Source organism: Balaenoptera borealis, assembly GCF_965194805.1.
Source record: "Balaenoptera borealis genome assembly, chromosome: 2".
NCBI lineage: Eukaryota > Metazoa > Chordata > Mammalia > Artiodactyla > Balaenopteridae > Balaenoptera > Balaenoptera borealis.
The window spans coordinates 131803453-131819151 of record NC_138867.1 but is presented as its reverse complement, the minus strand read 5'-3'; the positions used below and the strand labels follow the sequence as shown (position 1 = coordinate 131819151).

Sequence of the window (15699 nt, the reverse complement as noted above, 5' to 3'; positions counted from 1 at the left end):
TGCAGACTGGTATTTAAACCCAGGTCTGTCTAAGTTTCAAACCCTTTTTTTCCAGTATATTGCTGGTTTTGAACAAAAATTTGAAAAATGATAGAATGTAGGTAGTCACAGGAGGAAAAAAACCCCTACTGTTTTCTAAATAAATCTCCTAATTAAATAATGAGAATTTTCATTGGAGAAAAAAACATGAGTGAGAGTGTCTAGTGTGTTAGGTTTGGAAGGGACCCTTGAAGTTCTCTGGGCCATTTCTTTGCCTACGGTTTCACTGCCCCTCTACAACATCCCATAAGAAGGGGCCTAGTTTTGTCTTAAACATCCTTAGGATGAGGGATTCACAATCCCAAAGCAGCCTATTCTTTGGAAAACTACCTATTTCCACTGCTTGGAATGCTCTTCCAGTCATGGCTCTTTCCTTCACTGAATTTCCTTTACTTCTTAGAGGGTCCTTTTTTCACCACCCTATCTAATACTATCTTCTACCATTTTCTCATTCTTTTTTTTTTTTCTCTAACTGTAATTCACTATTACATTGATCAGTTTAACCTCCTCAAGGGTAGGATTTTTATTTTGTTTTATTTTTTAATTTTTTTTTAAATAAAAAAAAGTCTTATAAAATTTTTGAAGGTTACCTTCCATTCACAGTTATTACAAAATATTGGTTATATTCCCTATGTTGTTATTACAAAATATTGGCTATATTCCCCATCCTTGAGCTTGTCTTACACCCAGTAGTTTGTACCTCCCACTTCCCCACCCCTATATTGCCCCTCCCTCCCTCTCCCCACTGGTAACCACTAGTTTGTTCTCCATATCTGTGAGTCTGCTTCTTTTTTGGTATACTCACTGGTTTGTTGTATTTTTTACATTCCTCATATAAGTGATTTCATACAGTATTTGTCTTTCTCTGTCTGACTTATTTCACTTAGCATAAATGCCCTCCAAGTCCATCCATGTTGCTGCAGATGGCAAAACTTCGTTCTCTTTTATGGCTGAGTAGTATTCCATTGTGTATATATACCACATCTTCTTTATCCATTCATCTGTTGATGGACACTTAGGTTACTTCCATATCTTGGCGATTGTGAATAATACTGCTATGAACATTGGAGCGCATGTATCTTTTCGAATTAGTGTTTTTGTTTTTTTGATATATACCCAGGAGTGGAATTCCTGGGTCATATGGTAGTTCTATTTTTAGTTTTTTGAGAAACCTCCATACTGTTTTCCACAGTGGCTGCACCAATTTACGTTCCCACCAACAGTGTACAAGGGTTCCCTTTTTTCCACATCCTCACCAACATTTGTTATTTGTCTTCTTTTTGTTGATAGCCATTCTGACAGGTGTGAGATGATATCTCTTTGTGTGTTTTTTTTGTTTGTTTTTTAAATTTTTGTTGGTGTATAGTTGATTTACAATGTTGTGCTAGTTTCAGGTGTACAGCAAACTAAATCAGTTATACATATACATACATCCACTCTTTTTTTTGGAGATTCTTTTCCCATGTAGGCTATCGCAGAATATTGAGTAGAGTTCCCTGTGCTATAGAGCAGGTTATTATTAGTTATCTATTTTATATATAGTAGTGTGTATATGTCAGTCCCAACCTCCCAATTTATCCCTCACCGCCCCCCCCTCCCCGCCCCACATCCCCTGGTAACCATAAGTGTGTTTTCTACCTCCATGACTCTACTTCTGTTTTGTAAATAAGTTCATTTATACTCTTTTTTTTTTTAAGATTCCACATATAAGCGATATTATATGATATTTGTCATTCTGTGTCTGACTTACTTCACTCAGTATGACGATCTCTAGGTCCATCCATGTTGCTGCCTCATGTGGCTTTGATTTGCATTTCCCTGTTACATTTTCGAATTCTTTACTTGCTTTCATATCACCATCTAGTACATATTATATATATAAATATATGTATACGTTTGTGTGTGTATAAATGTATACATATATAACTATAAACATATACAAACATCCATCTCTTTCTATATTTATAGTATCCCTGTTAATCAGCAAGTAAGTTAGTATTCATGAAAACTGGTGCTTTGCTTGTTTACTAATATATCCCCAGTGCTCAGAAGTACCTGGTACATAGAAGCCTTTCAGTAAGTATTTGTCAAATGAATGAATGAATAAATATTTAATTTAACTATATTTCTAAATGGAATGTAGGATCTTTTAAGTACTACCTTGTCTCCTTAAAATGTATCTTAGTTATTTCCTTTGATTTAATTTGAAAGCATAGTATTTTATAGAGAATTTTGTAGAAAAGTATTTCTCTAAGGACTGAACCTTCTCTTCCTATAGCATGGGTCCCCAAATATGTAGTTGATTTAGGCGTGTTTAGTGGCTTTAAAAGCTGCCTTCTTTTACATTTAGTACCAGGAGTGATTTGTTTTCTTCTGATAGTAGCTTTATGGAAAAAAAAGAGAGGAAAAAAATAAAAGAAAGAAAAAGAGAAAAGAAAAAAAGAGAAAAGAAAAAGAACTCTCCTTTTTTCCCTTCTTTCCTAGGATGACAGTTGTGTTGTGTAAAGAGTTGTCCTCTCTGTCTAAAGAGTTCACCACCTGCCTAACAACTGCTGGGGTAAGAATTCATAATTATTTTTTTTAAATTAATTTATTTATTTATGGCCGTGTTGGGTCTTCGTTTCTGTGCGAGGGCTTTCTCTAGTTGCGGCAAGTGGGGGCCACTCTTCATCGCGGTGCGCGGGCCTCTCACGATCGTGGCCTCTCTTGTTGCAGAGCAAAGGCTCCAGTCGCGCAGGCTCAGCAATTGTGGCTCACGGGCCTAGTTGCTCCGCGGCATGTGGGATCTTCCCAGACCAGGGCTCGAACCCGTGTCCCCTGCATTGGCAGGCAGATTCTCAACCACTGCGCCACCAGGGAAGCCCCTCATTATTTTTATTGGGCTAATGTCTGTTTTGTTTTGTTTTTAGAATAGCTTTATTAAGATATAGTTTACATATCATAAAATTTGCCCATTTAAGTGTACGTTTCAATGGTTTTTAATATATTTACAGAGCCATGCAGCAGTCACCAAAATCTAATTTTAGATCGTTTTCATCATCTCCCAGAAAACCTCATACCACTGGCAGTCACTTACCATTCTCTTCCCCTCCACATTCTTCTAGCCTTAAGCAACACTAATCTACTTTCTGTCTATAGATTTGCCTATTCTGGACATCTAATATAAATGGGATCATACAATATTATTATGATATTTTGTGTCTGGTTTCTTTCACTTAGCATAATGTTTTTGACGTTCATCCACATTGTATCAGTATTTCATTTTATTACCTAATAACATTCTATCATATGGATATATATGACATTTATCTATTCATCAGTTGATAGACATTTGGATTGTTTACTCTTTTTGGTTGTAATGAATAATGTTACTATGAGCATGCATGTATGTTTTTATTTCTCTTGGGTGGATAGCTAGGAGTGGAATTTCTGGGTCATATGGGTAATATGGACCATTAAGGAACTGTCAGACTGTTTTCCAAAGTAGTTGCACCATTTTACATCCCTGCCAGCAATGTATGAGGGTTCCAGTTTCTCCACATCCTTGTTGACACTTGCTATTGTCTGTTTTTGTGTTTTTGTTTTTGTTTTTTAAAATTTTACCAGACCTAGTAGGTAGGAAGTGTTATCTCATTATGGGTTTTATTTGCATTTCCCTGATGGCTAATGATGTTGAGCATCTTTTCATGTGCTTGTTAGCCATTTGTATGTCTTCTTTAGAGAAATGTCTTTTCCAGTCCTTTGCCTATTTTTAAATTGGGTTGTCTTTTTTTTATTATTTTATAAATTGGGTTATTTATTTTATTATTTATTCTGATTTTAATTATTTGTCTTTTTATTATTTACTATTTATTATTGAGTTATAGAAGTTCTTTATTTTCTCTGGATACAAGTTCCTTACTAGATATATGATACGCACATATTTTCTCCCAGTCCATGGGCGGTCCTTTCACTTTCTTGATAGTGAATAGTGATAGAGTCCAACTTGTCAATATTCTCTTTTATCACTTGTTCTTTTGGTATTGTATCTAAAGAATCATTGCGTCACCCAAGATCATGAGGATTTACTCATGTTTTTTTCTAAGAGTTTTATGTTGCAGCTCTCTATGTCTATTATATATTTTGAGTTAATTTTTGTGTATGGTGTGAGGTAGGGGCCCAACATTTTTTTTTGCATGTGGATATCCAGTTGTCCCAGCACCATTTGTTGAAAAGTTTCCCCTTTTTGAATTGTCTTGGCCCTTTTTGTCTAAAATCAATTGACCATAGTCATAGGGATTTGTTTCTGGGCTCTTATTTCAGTTCCATTGATCTGTGTGTATCCTATGCCAGTGCCATACTGTCTTGATTTCTGTAGCTTTGTAGTAAGTTTTGAAATCAAGAAGTGTAAGTCTTCCAACTTTGTTCTTCTTTTTCAAGATTTTTTTGTCTATTTGGGGCCCTATGCATTTCTGTATGGATTTTAGGATCAGTTTGTCTATGTCTAACTGAATTTTGCAACTCATTGTTGTTCTTTTTTATACAGTCTTCAGTATATTTTGTGCTGCTCTCTCTTGAGACCTGTACTGAGAATGTAGACCTTGATAAGATAAAAATCCCAAAGTTGGATTCTAGTTTTAAGGGGCAGCGCCTTACTTAGACTATGGCAACTCTCATATTTTGCAGTTGCCAGCCAGTAGGAGAGTTATGATTAAAGCTAAAGTTTTTTTGTTTTGTTTTAAGGAATTGTAAAAATTTACTGAAGGTGTGTGAACTATGGAAGACGATTCAGACATCAGTAATCATGAATTGGCATAAAATCAAGGGCATTTTAAATGGACAAATAAAAATCACTTTGTAGTACACGAAACTCATACATACAGAGAACAGATAGGTGGTTGCCAGAGGCAAAGGGTGGGGGCTGGGTGAAATGGGTGAAGGGGATCAAAAGGTACAAATTTCCAGTTATAAAATAAATAATGTACAGCATGTACAGCATTGGGGATGTCATGTACGGCATGATGCCTATAGTTAATAATACTGTATTGCATATTTGAAAGTTGCTAAGAGAGTGATCTTAAAAGTTGTCATCATGAGAAAAAAAATTATTTCACTCTGTATAGTGATGGATGTTGACTAGTCTTATTATCATCATTTTGCCATGTATGCAGATAACGATCATAAGGTTGTACATATGCAATTAGTATAGTGCTGTATGTCAATTATACCTCAATTAAAAAAAATCAGCTCATAGTTAAGTGTGTAAGGGTCAGTGTGGCAGCAAAATTATTCTGGGCCCTTAAATTTATTTTAGTTAAGAGCATGGCCCAAATTAATTCTTCTCACTTTGAGTTTAGATTATTCCTATAAGGGATAATTCTATGATATAGCTTCTCTTTTCCTCTTAGTATTTTCTTTAAAAGAGCTTCTGGGTTTCCTGAAGTTAATCTTCGGAGGCTAAAGTTTTCCATGTGTTTCATAAAGATACTTTAACCCAGCAAGTCAACTCTAAGGTGCTAACACATGCGAGTATTAAATTTGCATTATTTGTTTCCACATTTTCCAAACAGCCCATCTTAAAAACCAGTTGAGTATTTTCAGCGCATGTTTCATATCTGTATATTTTGTTTTAAAATTTTTCTAAAGTTTTTGTGGTCAAATATACCATTTCTATCTCCCTTCCAAAATAAATATACTTTTTAAAGTCAGTAAAAACTACAAAGGCATACACTGTCAAATTGGATAGAAGGAAATAAAGAAGGAAATTTAAAACCCTTCCTGAGTCTCATCCAGACTTTGTCTATGCTTATATTTATATTTGGGTGTGTGTGGTGTGTTTCAAAGTGGGATCATACTTTATATTTTTTTGAATTTTTGGATTCTGTTTAACTTATTTTTTTATACAGCAGGTTCTTATTAGTTATCCATTTTATACATATTAGTGTATATATGTCAATCCCAATCTCCCAGTTCATCACACCACTGCCACTTTCCCCCCTTGGTGTCCATGCATTTGTTCTCTACATCTGTGTCTCAATTTCTGCCCTACAAACCAGTTCATCTGTACCATTTTTCTAGGTTCCACATATATGCATTAATATACGATATTTGTTTTTCTCTTTCTGACTTACTTCACTCTGTATGACAGTCTCTAGATTCATCCACGTCTCTACAAATGACCCAATTTCGTTCCTTTTTATGGCTGATATTCCATTGTATATATATATACCACATCTTCTTTATCCATTCGTCTGTCGATGGGCATTTAGGTTGCTTCCATGACCTGGCTATTGTAAATAGTGCTGCAATGAACATTGGGGTGCATAACTCTTTCTGAATTATGGTTATCCTGGGTATATGCCCAGTAGTGGGATTGCTGGGTCATATGGTAATTCTATTTTTAGTTTTTTAAGGAACCTCCATACCGTTCTGCATAGTGGCTATATCAATTTACATTCCCACCAACAGTGCAAGAGGGTTCCCTTTTCTCCACACCCTCTCCAGCATTTGTAGTTTGTAGATTTTCTGATGATGCCCATTCTAACTGGTGTGAGGTGATACGTCATTGTAGTTTTGATTTGCATTTCTCTAATAATCAGTGATATTGAGCAGCTTTTCATGTGCTTCTTCACCATCTGTATGTCTTCTTTGGAGAAATGTCTATTTAGGTCTTCTGCCCATTTTTGGATTGGGTTGTTTTTTTTTTTAATATTGACCTACATGAGCTGTTTATATATTTTGGAGATTAATCCTTTGTCCGTTGATTCATTTGCAAATATTTTCTCCCACTCTGAGGTTTGTCTTTTCGTCTTGTTTGTAGCTTTCTTTGCAAAAGCTTTTAAGTTTCTTTAGGTCCCATTTGTTTATTTTTGTTTTCATTTCCATTACTCTAGGAGGTGGATCAAAAAGGATCTTGCTGTGATTTATGTCAAAGATTGGTTCTTCCTATGTTTTCCTCTAAGAGTTTTGTAGTGTCAGGTCTTACATTTAGGTCTCTAACCCATTTTGAGTTTATTTTTGTGTATGGTGTTAAAGAGTGTTCTAATTTCATTCTTTTACATGTAGCTGTTCAGTTTTCCCTCCACCACTTATTGAAGAGACTGTCTTCTCCATTGTATATCCTTGCCTCCTTTGTGATAGATTAGTTGACCATAGGTGCGTGGGTTTATCTCTGGGCTTTCTATCCTGTTCCATTGATCTATATTTCTGTTTCTGTGCCAGTACCATATTGTCTTGATTACTGTAGCTTTGTAGTAGAGTGTGAGGTCAGGGAGCCTGATTCCCCCAGCTCCGATTTTTTTCCCTCAAGACTGCTTTGGCTATTCGGGGTCTTTTGTGTCTCCATACAAATTATAATATTTTTTGTTCTAGTTCTGTAAAAAATGCCATTGGTAATTTGATAGGGATTAATTGAACTGAAGATTGCTTTGGGTAGTATAGTCATTTTCACAATGTTGATTCTTCCAGTCCAAGAACATGGTATACCTCTCCATCTGTTTGTATCATGTTTAATTTCTTTCATCAGTGTCTTATAGTTTTCTGCAAACAGGTCTTTTGTCTCCCTAGGTAGGTTTATTCCTAGGTATTTTATTCTTTTTGTTGCAGTGGTAAATGGGAGTGTTTCCTTAATTTTCTTTCAGATTTTTCATCATTAGTGTATAGGAATGCAAGAGATTTCTGTGCATTAATTTTGTATCCTGCAACTTTACCAAAATGATTGATTAGCTCTAGTAGTTTTCTGGTGGCATGTTTAGGATTCTCTATGTATAGTATCACGTCATCTGCAAACAGTGACAGTTTTACTTCTTCTTTTCCAATTTGTATTCCTTTTATTTCTTTTTCTTCTCTGATTGCCGTGGCTAGGACTTCCAAAACGATGTTGAATAATAGTGGTGAGAGTGGACATCCTTGTCTTGTTCCTGATCTTAGAGGAAATGCTTTCAGTTTTTCACCATTGAGAATGATGTTTGCTGTGGGTTTGTCGTATATGGCCTTTATTATGTTGAGGTAGTTTCCCCTATGCCCAATTTCTGGAGAGTTTTTGTCATATATGGGTGTTGAATTTTGTGAAAAGCTTTTTCTGCATCTATTGAGATGATCATATGGTTTTTATTCTTCAGTTTGTTAATATAGTGTATTGCACTGATCGATTTGCATATATTGAAGAATCCTTGCATCCCTGGGATAAGTCCCACTTGATCATGGTGTATGATCTTTTTAGTGTGTTGTTGGATTCTGTTTGCTAGTATTTTGTTGAGGATTTTTGCATCTGTATTCATGAGTGATATTGGTCTATAATTTTCTTTTTTTGTAGTATTTTTGTCTGGTTTTGGTATCAGGGTGATGGTTGCCTCATAGAATGAGTTTGGGAGTGTTCCTTCCTCTGCAATTTTTTGGAAGAGTTTGAGAAGGATGGGTGTTAGCTCTTCTCTAAATGTTTGATAGAATTCACCTGTGAAGCCATCTGGTCCTGGACTTTTGTTTGTTGGAAGATTTTTAATCACAGTTTCAATTTCATTACTTGTGATTGGTCTGTTCATATTTTCTGTTTCCTCCTGGTTCAGTCTTGGAAGGTTATACCTTTCTAAGAATTTGTCCATTTCTTCCAGGTTGTCCATTTTATTGGCATAAAGTTGCTCGTAGTAGTCTCTTAGGATGCTTTGTATTTGTGCGGTGTCTGTTGTAACTTCTCCTTTTTCATTTCTAAGTTTATTGATTTGAGTCCTCTCCCTCTTTTTCTTGATGAGTCTGGCTATTGTTTATCAATTTTGTTTATCTTCTCAAAGAACCAACTTTTAGTTTTATTGATATTTGCTATTGTTTTCTTTGTTTCTATTTCATTTATTTCTGCTCTGATCTTTATGATTTCTTTCCTTCTGCTAACTTTGGGTTTTGTTTGTTCTTCTTTCTCTAGTTCCTTTAGGTGTAAGGTTAGATTATTTACTTGAGATTTTTCTTGTTTCTTGAGGTAGGCTTGTATTGCTATAAACTTCCCTCTTAGAACTGCTTTTGCTGTATCCCATAGATTTTGGATTGTCGTGTTTTCATTGTCATTTGTCTCTAGGTATTTTTTGATTTCCTCTGATTTCTTCAGTGATCTCTTGGTTATTTAGTAACGTATTGTTCAGCCTCCATGTGTTTGTGTTTTTTACGTTTTTTTCCCTGTAATTCATTTCTAATCTTATAGCGTTGTGGTCAGAAAAGATGCTTGATATGATTTCAATTTTCTTAAATTTACTGAGGCTTGATTTGTGACCCAAGATGTGATCTATCCTGGAGAATGTTCCATGCGCAGTTGAGAAATGTAATCTGCTGTTTTAGGAATGAATGTCCTATAAATATCAATTAAATCTATTTGGTCTCTTGTATCATTTAAAGCTTGTGTTTCCTTATTAATTTTCTGCTTGGATGATCTGTCCATTGGTGTAAGTGAGGTGTTAAAGTCCCCCACTATTACTGTGTTAACTGTCGATTTCCTCTTTTATAGCTGTTAGAAGTTGCCTTATGTATTGAGGTGCTCCTATGTTTGGTGCATATATATCTATAATTGTTATATCTTCTTCTTGGATTGATCCCTTGATCATTATGTAGTGTCCTTCCTTGTCTCTTGTAACATTCTTTATTTTAAAGTCTATTTTATCTAATATGAGTATCGCTACTCCAGCTTTCTTTTGATTTCCATTTGCATGGAATATCTTTTTCTATCCCCTCACTTTCAGTCTGTATGTGTCCCTAGGTCTGAAGTGGGTCTCTTGTAGACAGCATATATATGGGTCTTGTTTTTGTATCCATTCAGCCAGCCTGTGTCTTTTGTTTGGAGCATTTAATCCATTCACACATTTAAGGTAATTATCGATATGTATGTTCCTATTACCATTTCTTAATTGTTTTGGGTTTGTTTTTGTAGGTCCTTTTCTTCTCTTGTGTTTCCCACTTAGAGAAGTTCCTTTAGCATTTGTTGTAGAGCTGGTTTTGTGGTGCTGAATTCTCTTAGCTTTTGCTTGTCTGTAAAGCTTTTGATTTCTCCATCAAATCTGAATGAGTTCCTTGCCAGGTAGAGTAATCTTGGTTGTAGGTTCTTCCCTTTCATCACTTTAAGTATATCATGCCACTCCCTTCTGGCTTGTAGAGTTTCTGCTGAGAAATTAGCTGCTAACCTTATGGGAGTTCCCTTGTATGTTATTTTTCATTTTTCCCTTGCCGCTTTCAGTAATTTTTCTTTGTCTTTATTTTTTGCCCATTTGATTACTGTGTGTCTCGGCGTGTTTCTCCTTGGATTTATCCTGTATGGGACTCTCTGCACTTCCTGGACTTGGGTGGCTATTTCCTTTCCCATGTTAGGGAAGTTTTCAACTATAATCTCTTAAAATATTTTCTCTGGTCCTTTCTCTCTCTCTTCTTCTGGGACCCCTATAATGTGAGTGTTGTTGCTTTTAATGTTGTCCCAGAGGTCTCTTAGGCTGTCTTCATTTCTTTTCATTCTTTTTTCTTTATTCTGTTCCGCAGCAGTGAATTCCACCATTCCGTCTTCCAGGTCACTTATTCGTTCTTCTGCCTCAGTTATTCTGCTATTGATTCCTTCTAGTGTATTTTTCATTTCAGTTATTATATTGTTCACCTCTGTTTGTTTGTTCTTTAATTCTTCTAGGTCTTTGTTAAACATTTCTTACATCTTCCCTATCTTTGCCTCCATTCTTTTTCCAAGGTCCTGGATCATCTTCACTATCATTATTCTGAATTCTTTTTCTGGAAGGGTGCCTATCTCCACTTCATTTAGTTGTTTTTCTGGGGTTTTATCTTGTTCCTTCATCTGGTACATAGCCCTCTGACTTTTCATCTTGTCTGTCTTTCTGTGAATGTGGTTTTTGTTCCACAGGCTGCAGGATGGTAGTTATTCTTGCTTCTGCTGTCTGCCCTCTGGTGGATGAGGCTATCTAAGAGGCTTGTGCAAGTTTCTTGACGGGAGGGACTGGTGGTGGGTAGAGCTGGCTGTTGCTCTGGTGGGCAGAGCTCAGTAAAACTTTACTATGCTTGTCTGCTGATGGGTGGGGCTGGGTTCCCTCCCTGTTGGTTGTTTAGCCTGAGGCGACCCAACACTGGAGCCTACCCGGGCTCTTTGATGGGGCTAATGGTGGGCTCTGGGAGGGCTCACGCCAAGGAGTACTTCCCAGAACTTCTGCTGCCAGTGTCTTTGTCCTCACGGTGAGACACAGCCACCCCTGTCTCTGCAGGAGACCCTCCAACACTAGCGGGTAGGTCTGGTTCAGTCTTCTATGGGGTCACTGCTCCTTCCCCTGGGTCCCGATGCACACACTACTTTGTGTCTGCCCTTCAAGAGTGGAGTCTCTGTTTCCCCCAGTCCTGTCGAAGTCCTGCAATCAAATCCCGCTAGCCTTCAAAGTGTGATTCTCTAGGAATTCCTCTTCCCGTTGCTGGACTCCCAGGTTGGGAAGCCTGACGTGGGGCTCAGAACCTTCACTCCAGTGGGTTGACTTCTGTGGTTACGTGTTCTCTGGTTTGTGAGTCAGCCACCCAGCAGTTATGGGATTTGATTTTATTGTGATTGTGCCCCTCCTACTCTCTCATTGTGGCTTCTCCTTTGTCTTTGGATGTGGGGTATCTGTTTTGATGAGTTCCAGTGTCTTCCTTTCGATGATTGTTCAGCAGTTAGTTGTGATTCCGGTGCTCTCGCAAGGGGGAGTGAGAGCATGTCCTTCTACTCCGCCATCTTGAACCCATCATCATACTTTACCTATTGTTTTTTTAATGTGCTATGCTCACTTAACGCATTATCCTTTGTTTCAGGTCAAGGAAAAGGCAGATGTCCTTAATCCATTAATCACTGCAGTATTTCTAGAGGTTAGTAGTACTAATTGTTTTTTAAGTCTCTAACTTCTAGCTCATTATGTATTAATAACTCTTTAAGTTTTTATTTTTTGGTTTTTTCACTAGTTTAGCTGTGTTGATGCAGATATGACCAAAATGGTGTATATTTTATCATATTTCCTGTTCATTAATTACAAACCATAAAGATGAAGGTGCCAGGTAAAGTGCAGAGGAAGAAACGGTAGGCTGTCATTACTTAGTACTACCCCTTTGTAATTAATGGACAATTCTCATTAATGAAACATCTTCTGGAGACTAGCTAGTAAACATGATGTGCTGAAAATTACAAATAGGCTAGCACTGCTCCTTAAAGGACTAAGGTTTATGCAGAGGAGATTAGTTACAAAACAAAACAAAAGAAAACAAAACATTTTGTCATTTTCCTTACCCAGAAATTTGCTTTATTATGTCAAAAAGCCACCTGTGTTTACGTAATCCGTGTCAGTTCATTAGATTTAAGAAAGTAGGTGGTTTAAGTCCATGGGTGGATTATATTGCCGCCATGTATGATGCTTTCTGGATTCCATGATTTAAGAACTCTATCTTGGGACTTCCTTGGTGGCGCATTGGTTACGAATCCACCTGCCAATGCAGGGGACACAGGTCTGAGCCCTGGTCCAATGCAGGGGACATGGGTTCGAGCCCTGGTCCGGGAAGCAGAGCAACTAAGCCCGTGCGCCACAATTACTGAGCTGTGCTCTAGAGCCCATCAGCCACAACTACTGAGACTGTGTGCCACAACTACTGAAACCTGGATGCCTAGAGCCCATGTTCCACAACAAGAAAAGCCACCGCAATGAGAAGCCCGCACACCACAATGAAGAGTAGCCCCTGCTCGCCGCAACTAGAGAAAGCCTGCATACAGCAATGAAGACCCAACGCAGCCAAAAATAAATAAATAAATAAATAAATAAATTTATATTAAAAAAAAGAGAAAACCACAGAAGGCAGAAAAAGTGAAAGATCAAAAAAAAAAACTATCTTGTAAATTAATTGTGCAAAAATTTAGATGTTTGATGATTTGTTTAAAACATATTTATCTAAGTCTGAGGGGAGAAAATATATTCAATAATCAGTTAGGTTTTAAATATGAATTGAAAAAAATATTTTTGCCACTAGAGTGTTACTTCTTTAGTTTTAGATTCTTTTAAAATTACCGATGAAGAAATGCCTTTCATTCCTTAACTGCATAGTTTCCGTTAATAGTCAGGGAAATTATTCTGATCACTTAAGCAATTTAAAAAAAATAAGTTTATGATTTAATAGATGGCAGAGTGGTAGAGATGAAAGAAGTTTGCAAACCAGGAGCCCAGTCCTGTCCTAGGCCTCCCCTGATTTGCACTATGACCATGGACCAGGTGTTTACCTTCTTGACAATCTTGTTATCTTTATATACAAAATAAGAGATTTAACTAGATATGCTGTGAGGTCTCTTTTGGCTGCAAAATTTGGTATCAAACGTCACACTGAAGTTTAAATAGGGGTTCTTGCCATTGATAAATCAAAAAAAGGTAAACTCACTTGATATGGATACCCTTTTGCTATTCTGAGTTGGTTGTTCTTGCTTCCAGATTTGAAACACTCTTGTCCTTGAAATTATATATTTTTATTTTAATGTAATGAACTCTTATTCTTCTGGAAAGTCAGAACTTGTCAGATATAAATGAAGTCTGGCAAACTCTGAGCATAATGATTCCAAGTTTTTCATATGTCTCTTGTAGTAGACAGAAACATATCTGTAATTTATCATCTTTAAAAGCAGTATTCCTTGTTTATCTTTGTGAGCACCTGTCGCATGTTCACTGATTATGTTGAGTCCATGGAAGAAGAACAATCACAATGGACTAGAAATCCTACTGATGTAGGATTCATAGCCTTCTGAAATCCTCTTTGAGTAATTGACTAAAATGCTGTGACAGGATCTACCCATTCAATCAAGGAATAAATAAGCTTTGAATGCCGAATTTGAGCAAGATGCCAAAGAATGGCTATCATTCTAATGGGCAAGTTGGACAAAAATGGTGACATTCTTTTTTGGTGCTGTCATATCGTTTTAAGAGCTAGATCATTCTTTCCCCTTTAAGTTTAGTGAAATGGTTAAGTCTGTGTTCTTATTTGCCAGGCTACAGAGTCAGTTAGATTGTAAAAATTAATTTGTTTTTTTGTTGTCTTATAATATATTTTCTCTTTTAAGTGACTGCAATATTTTCTTTTTCTTATTTTTCAATCCTTATCCTTATAGGCATCAAACAGTGCTTCCTACATTCAGGATGCCTTTCAGCTACTTTTACCTGTGCTGGAGATCTCTCTTATTGAGAACAAGACTGAATTACCAGAGGCATGAGCTACAGGCCCAGAGGCCTTTGTCAGAACACTGAAGAACAGAGAAGATTCTACCTGAGACTTGTGATGGCCAAGAAATGCCACTGTCTTCTGGGTACCCCTGGAGAAGTGAGGGAGAAAGGTTATTTTAGTATATAAAAATCCAGGCAGGAGAGCAGGTTTAAGGAAGTTTGTTGCCTTCACTGCTTGGCTGAAGTATTCAGGTCCTCACACTGCTCTTCCCAGTTGTTATAATTAATAAATTATTTGAAAAGAAATTTTATAGAAAGTTAAAAAATAATAGCTCATAAGGTTAAGGGGACACTCAGGCAAAAATATTGGTCTTTCTTTGACAAGATGCAAAACACTAAAAATTTTGCAATGGCTGTAATTTTGCAGTCCATGGATGTAATTGGTTGTTAAGCAAGAGGAAAAGGAATTCAGTATCCTGGAATTCATGTGCTTGATCTATTAATGCCATTTTCTTTCTCCTCTCTATAATAAAATCTATGGCTTTAAGAAAACTGAGTATATATAAACTCTGTAATGATTACCCTTTATTACATGAATTCTTGGAATTGGTTAGAAAGTTTCATCTCCTCTTTAATTCTCAGTAGATATTTGGCATTGAGGAGAAGCTTATAGAATATACTTAGAGCCACATGAATGAACTGTAGCAAAGTTCCCTTTGGCTTCAAATTGCTTTCCCACCGCAAGATGACAAGCTTCAAGTTGTAGTTGACCCCCCTTTATGGGATTCAAGACCAACAAGTGCAATTTAGAGAAACAGTTTCATGTTTGCAGATATTCTGAGTCTCCAGGATGTTTTTCATGCATACCCTATATGCAGGATAAATTCTGTAATAGCCAACTCCAAAGGAGTGTTGAAGCTCTTTCAGTGATGAGGATTTTGTTGTTTGAATATTGTTGAAGTGGACTGTAGAGTCCCATAGAAACGATGTTCATGTATAACAGGATTAAGACAGTTTATTCTTCCTCATTCTTTTTTGTTTCTTTTAATGTATTCTTTAGCATGTTTATAAATATAACTTTAATCTTTCATATCTTAAGCCTTCTTTTGCTTTCCTCAACAATTTAAAAGACTTATAGGTTATCTTCTTCCTAAAAGCTATTTTGGTATCCACTCTTTTAAAAAAAAGTTCTCCAACTTTGTGGTTTTTAATGATTCAGGAAACTTTTGTGAGCTCTGCCCCTTATCTTTTAAAACCTTTAAATAAAATATAATAATCGTGTCAGTTGATCCTTTTATTTACTTTTGCAAATGTGAGCCCTGATATCTTCTCAGACCACAGAAATAGCAAAGCAAACCTATAACAGGTTGATATCAAGACTATTTCTATGTGATCACCTTATTTGGGGTAGGGGGCAGTTTGTTAGCAAGGAGGAAAATAAGTAGATTTGGACTAAAAAGATACACCAACATCCCTAAAATGTTACTCTGCTTATATTCTG

The 15699-nt window shown here is 36.5% G+C and overlaps 1 protein-coding gene, 1 long non-coding RNA gene and 1 pseudogene across 8 annotated transcripts in view; 2 read left to right on the top strand and 1 right to left on the bottom strand.

The window, feature by feature from the left end:
- Positions 1-15479, top strand: part of FAM114A2 (family with sequence similarity 114 member A2) — a 37567-nt gene extending 22088 nt beyond the window's left edge. For all 6 annotated transcript variants that reach the window (XM_082379102.1, XM_082379103.1, XM_082379106.1 and 3 more), the window contains exons 12-14: positions 2524-2596; positions 11824-11877; positions 14147-15479. In XM_082379102.1, coding sequence (XP_082235228.1) covers positions 2524-2596; positions 11824-11877; positions 14147-14248 — 229 coding nt within the window. In that variant the 3' untranslated portion in view covers positions 14249-15479. The remainder of the gene's footprint in view (positions 1-2523; positions 2597-11823; positions 11878-14146) is intronic.
- Positions 1-15699, top strand: part of LOC309622902 — a 480082-nt gene that overhangs the window by 62014 nt on the left and 402369 nt on the right. The window lies entirely within an intron of this gene.
- LOC309622864 (N6-Methyl-AMP deaminase pseudogene) overlaps positions 1-15699 on the bottom strand; it is a 472574-nt pseudogene that overhangs the window by 113687 nt on the left and 343188 nt on the right. The window contains exon 2 of the transcript XR_014249940.1: positions 6086-10668. The product of XR_014249940.1 is annotated as a N6-Methyl-AMP deaminase pseudogene (transcript). The remainder of the gene's footprint in view (positions 1-6085; positions 10669-15699) is intronic.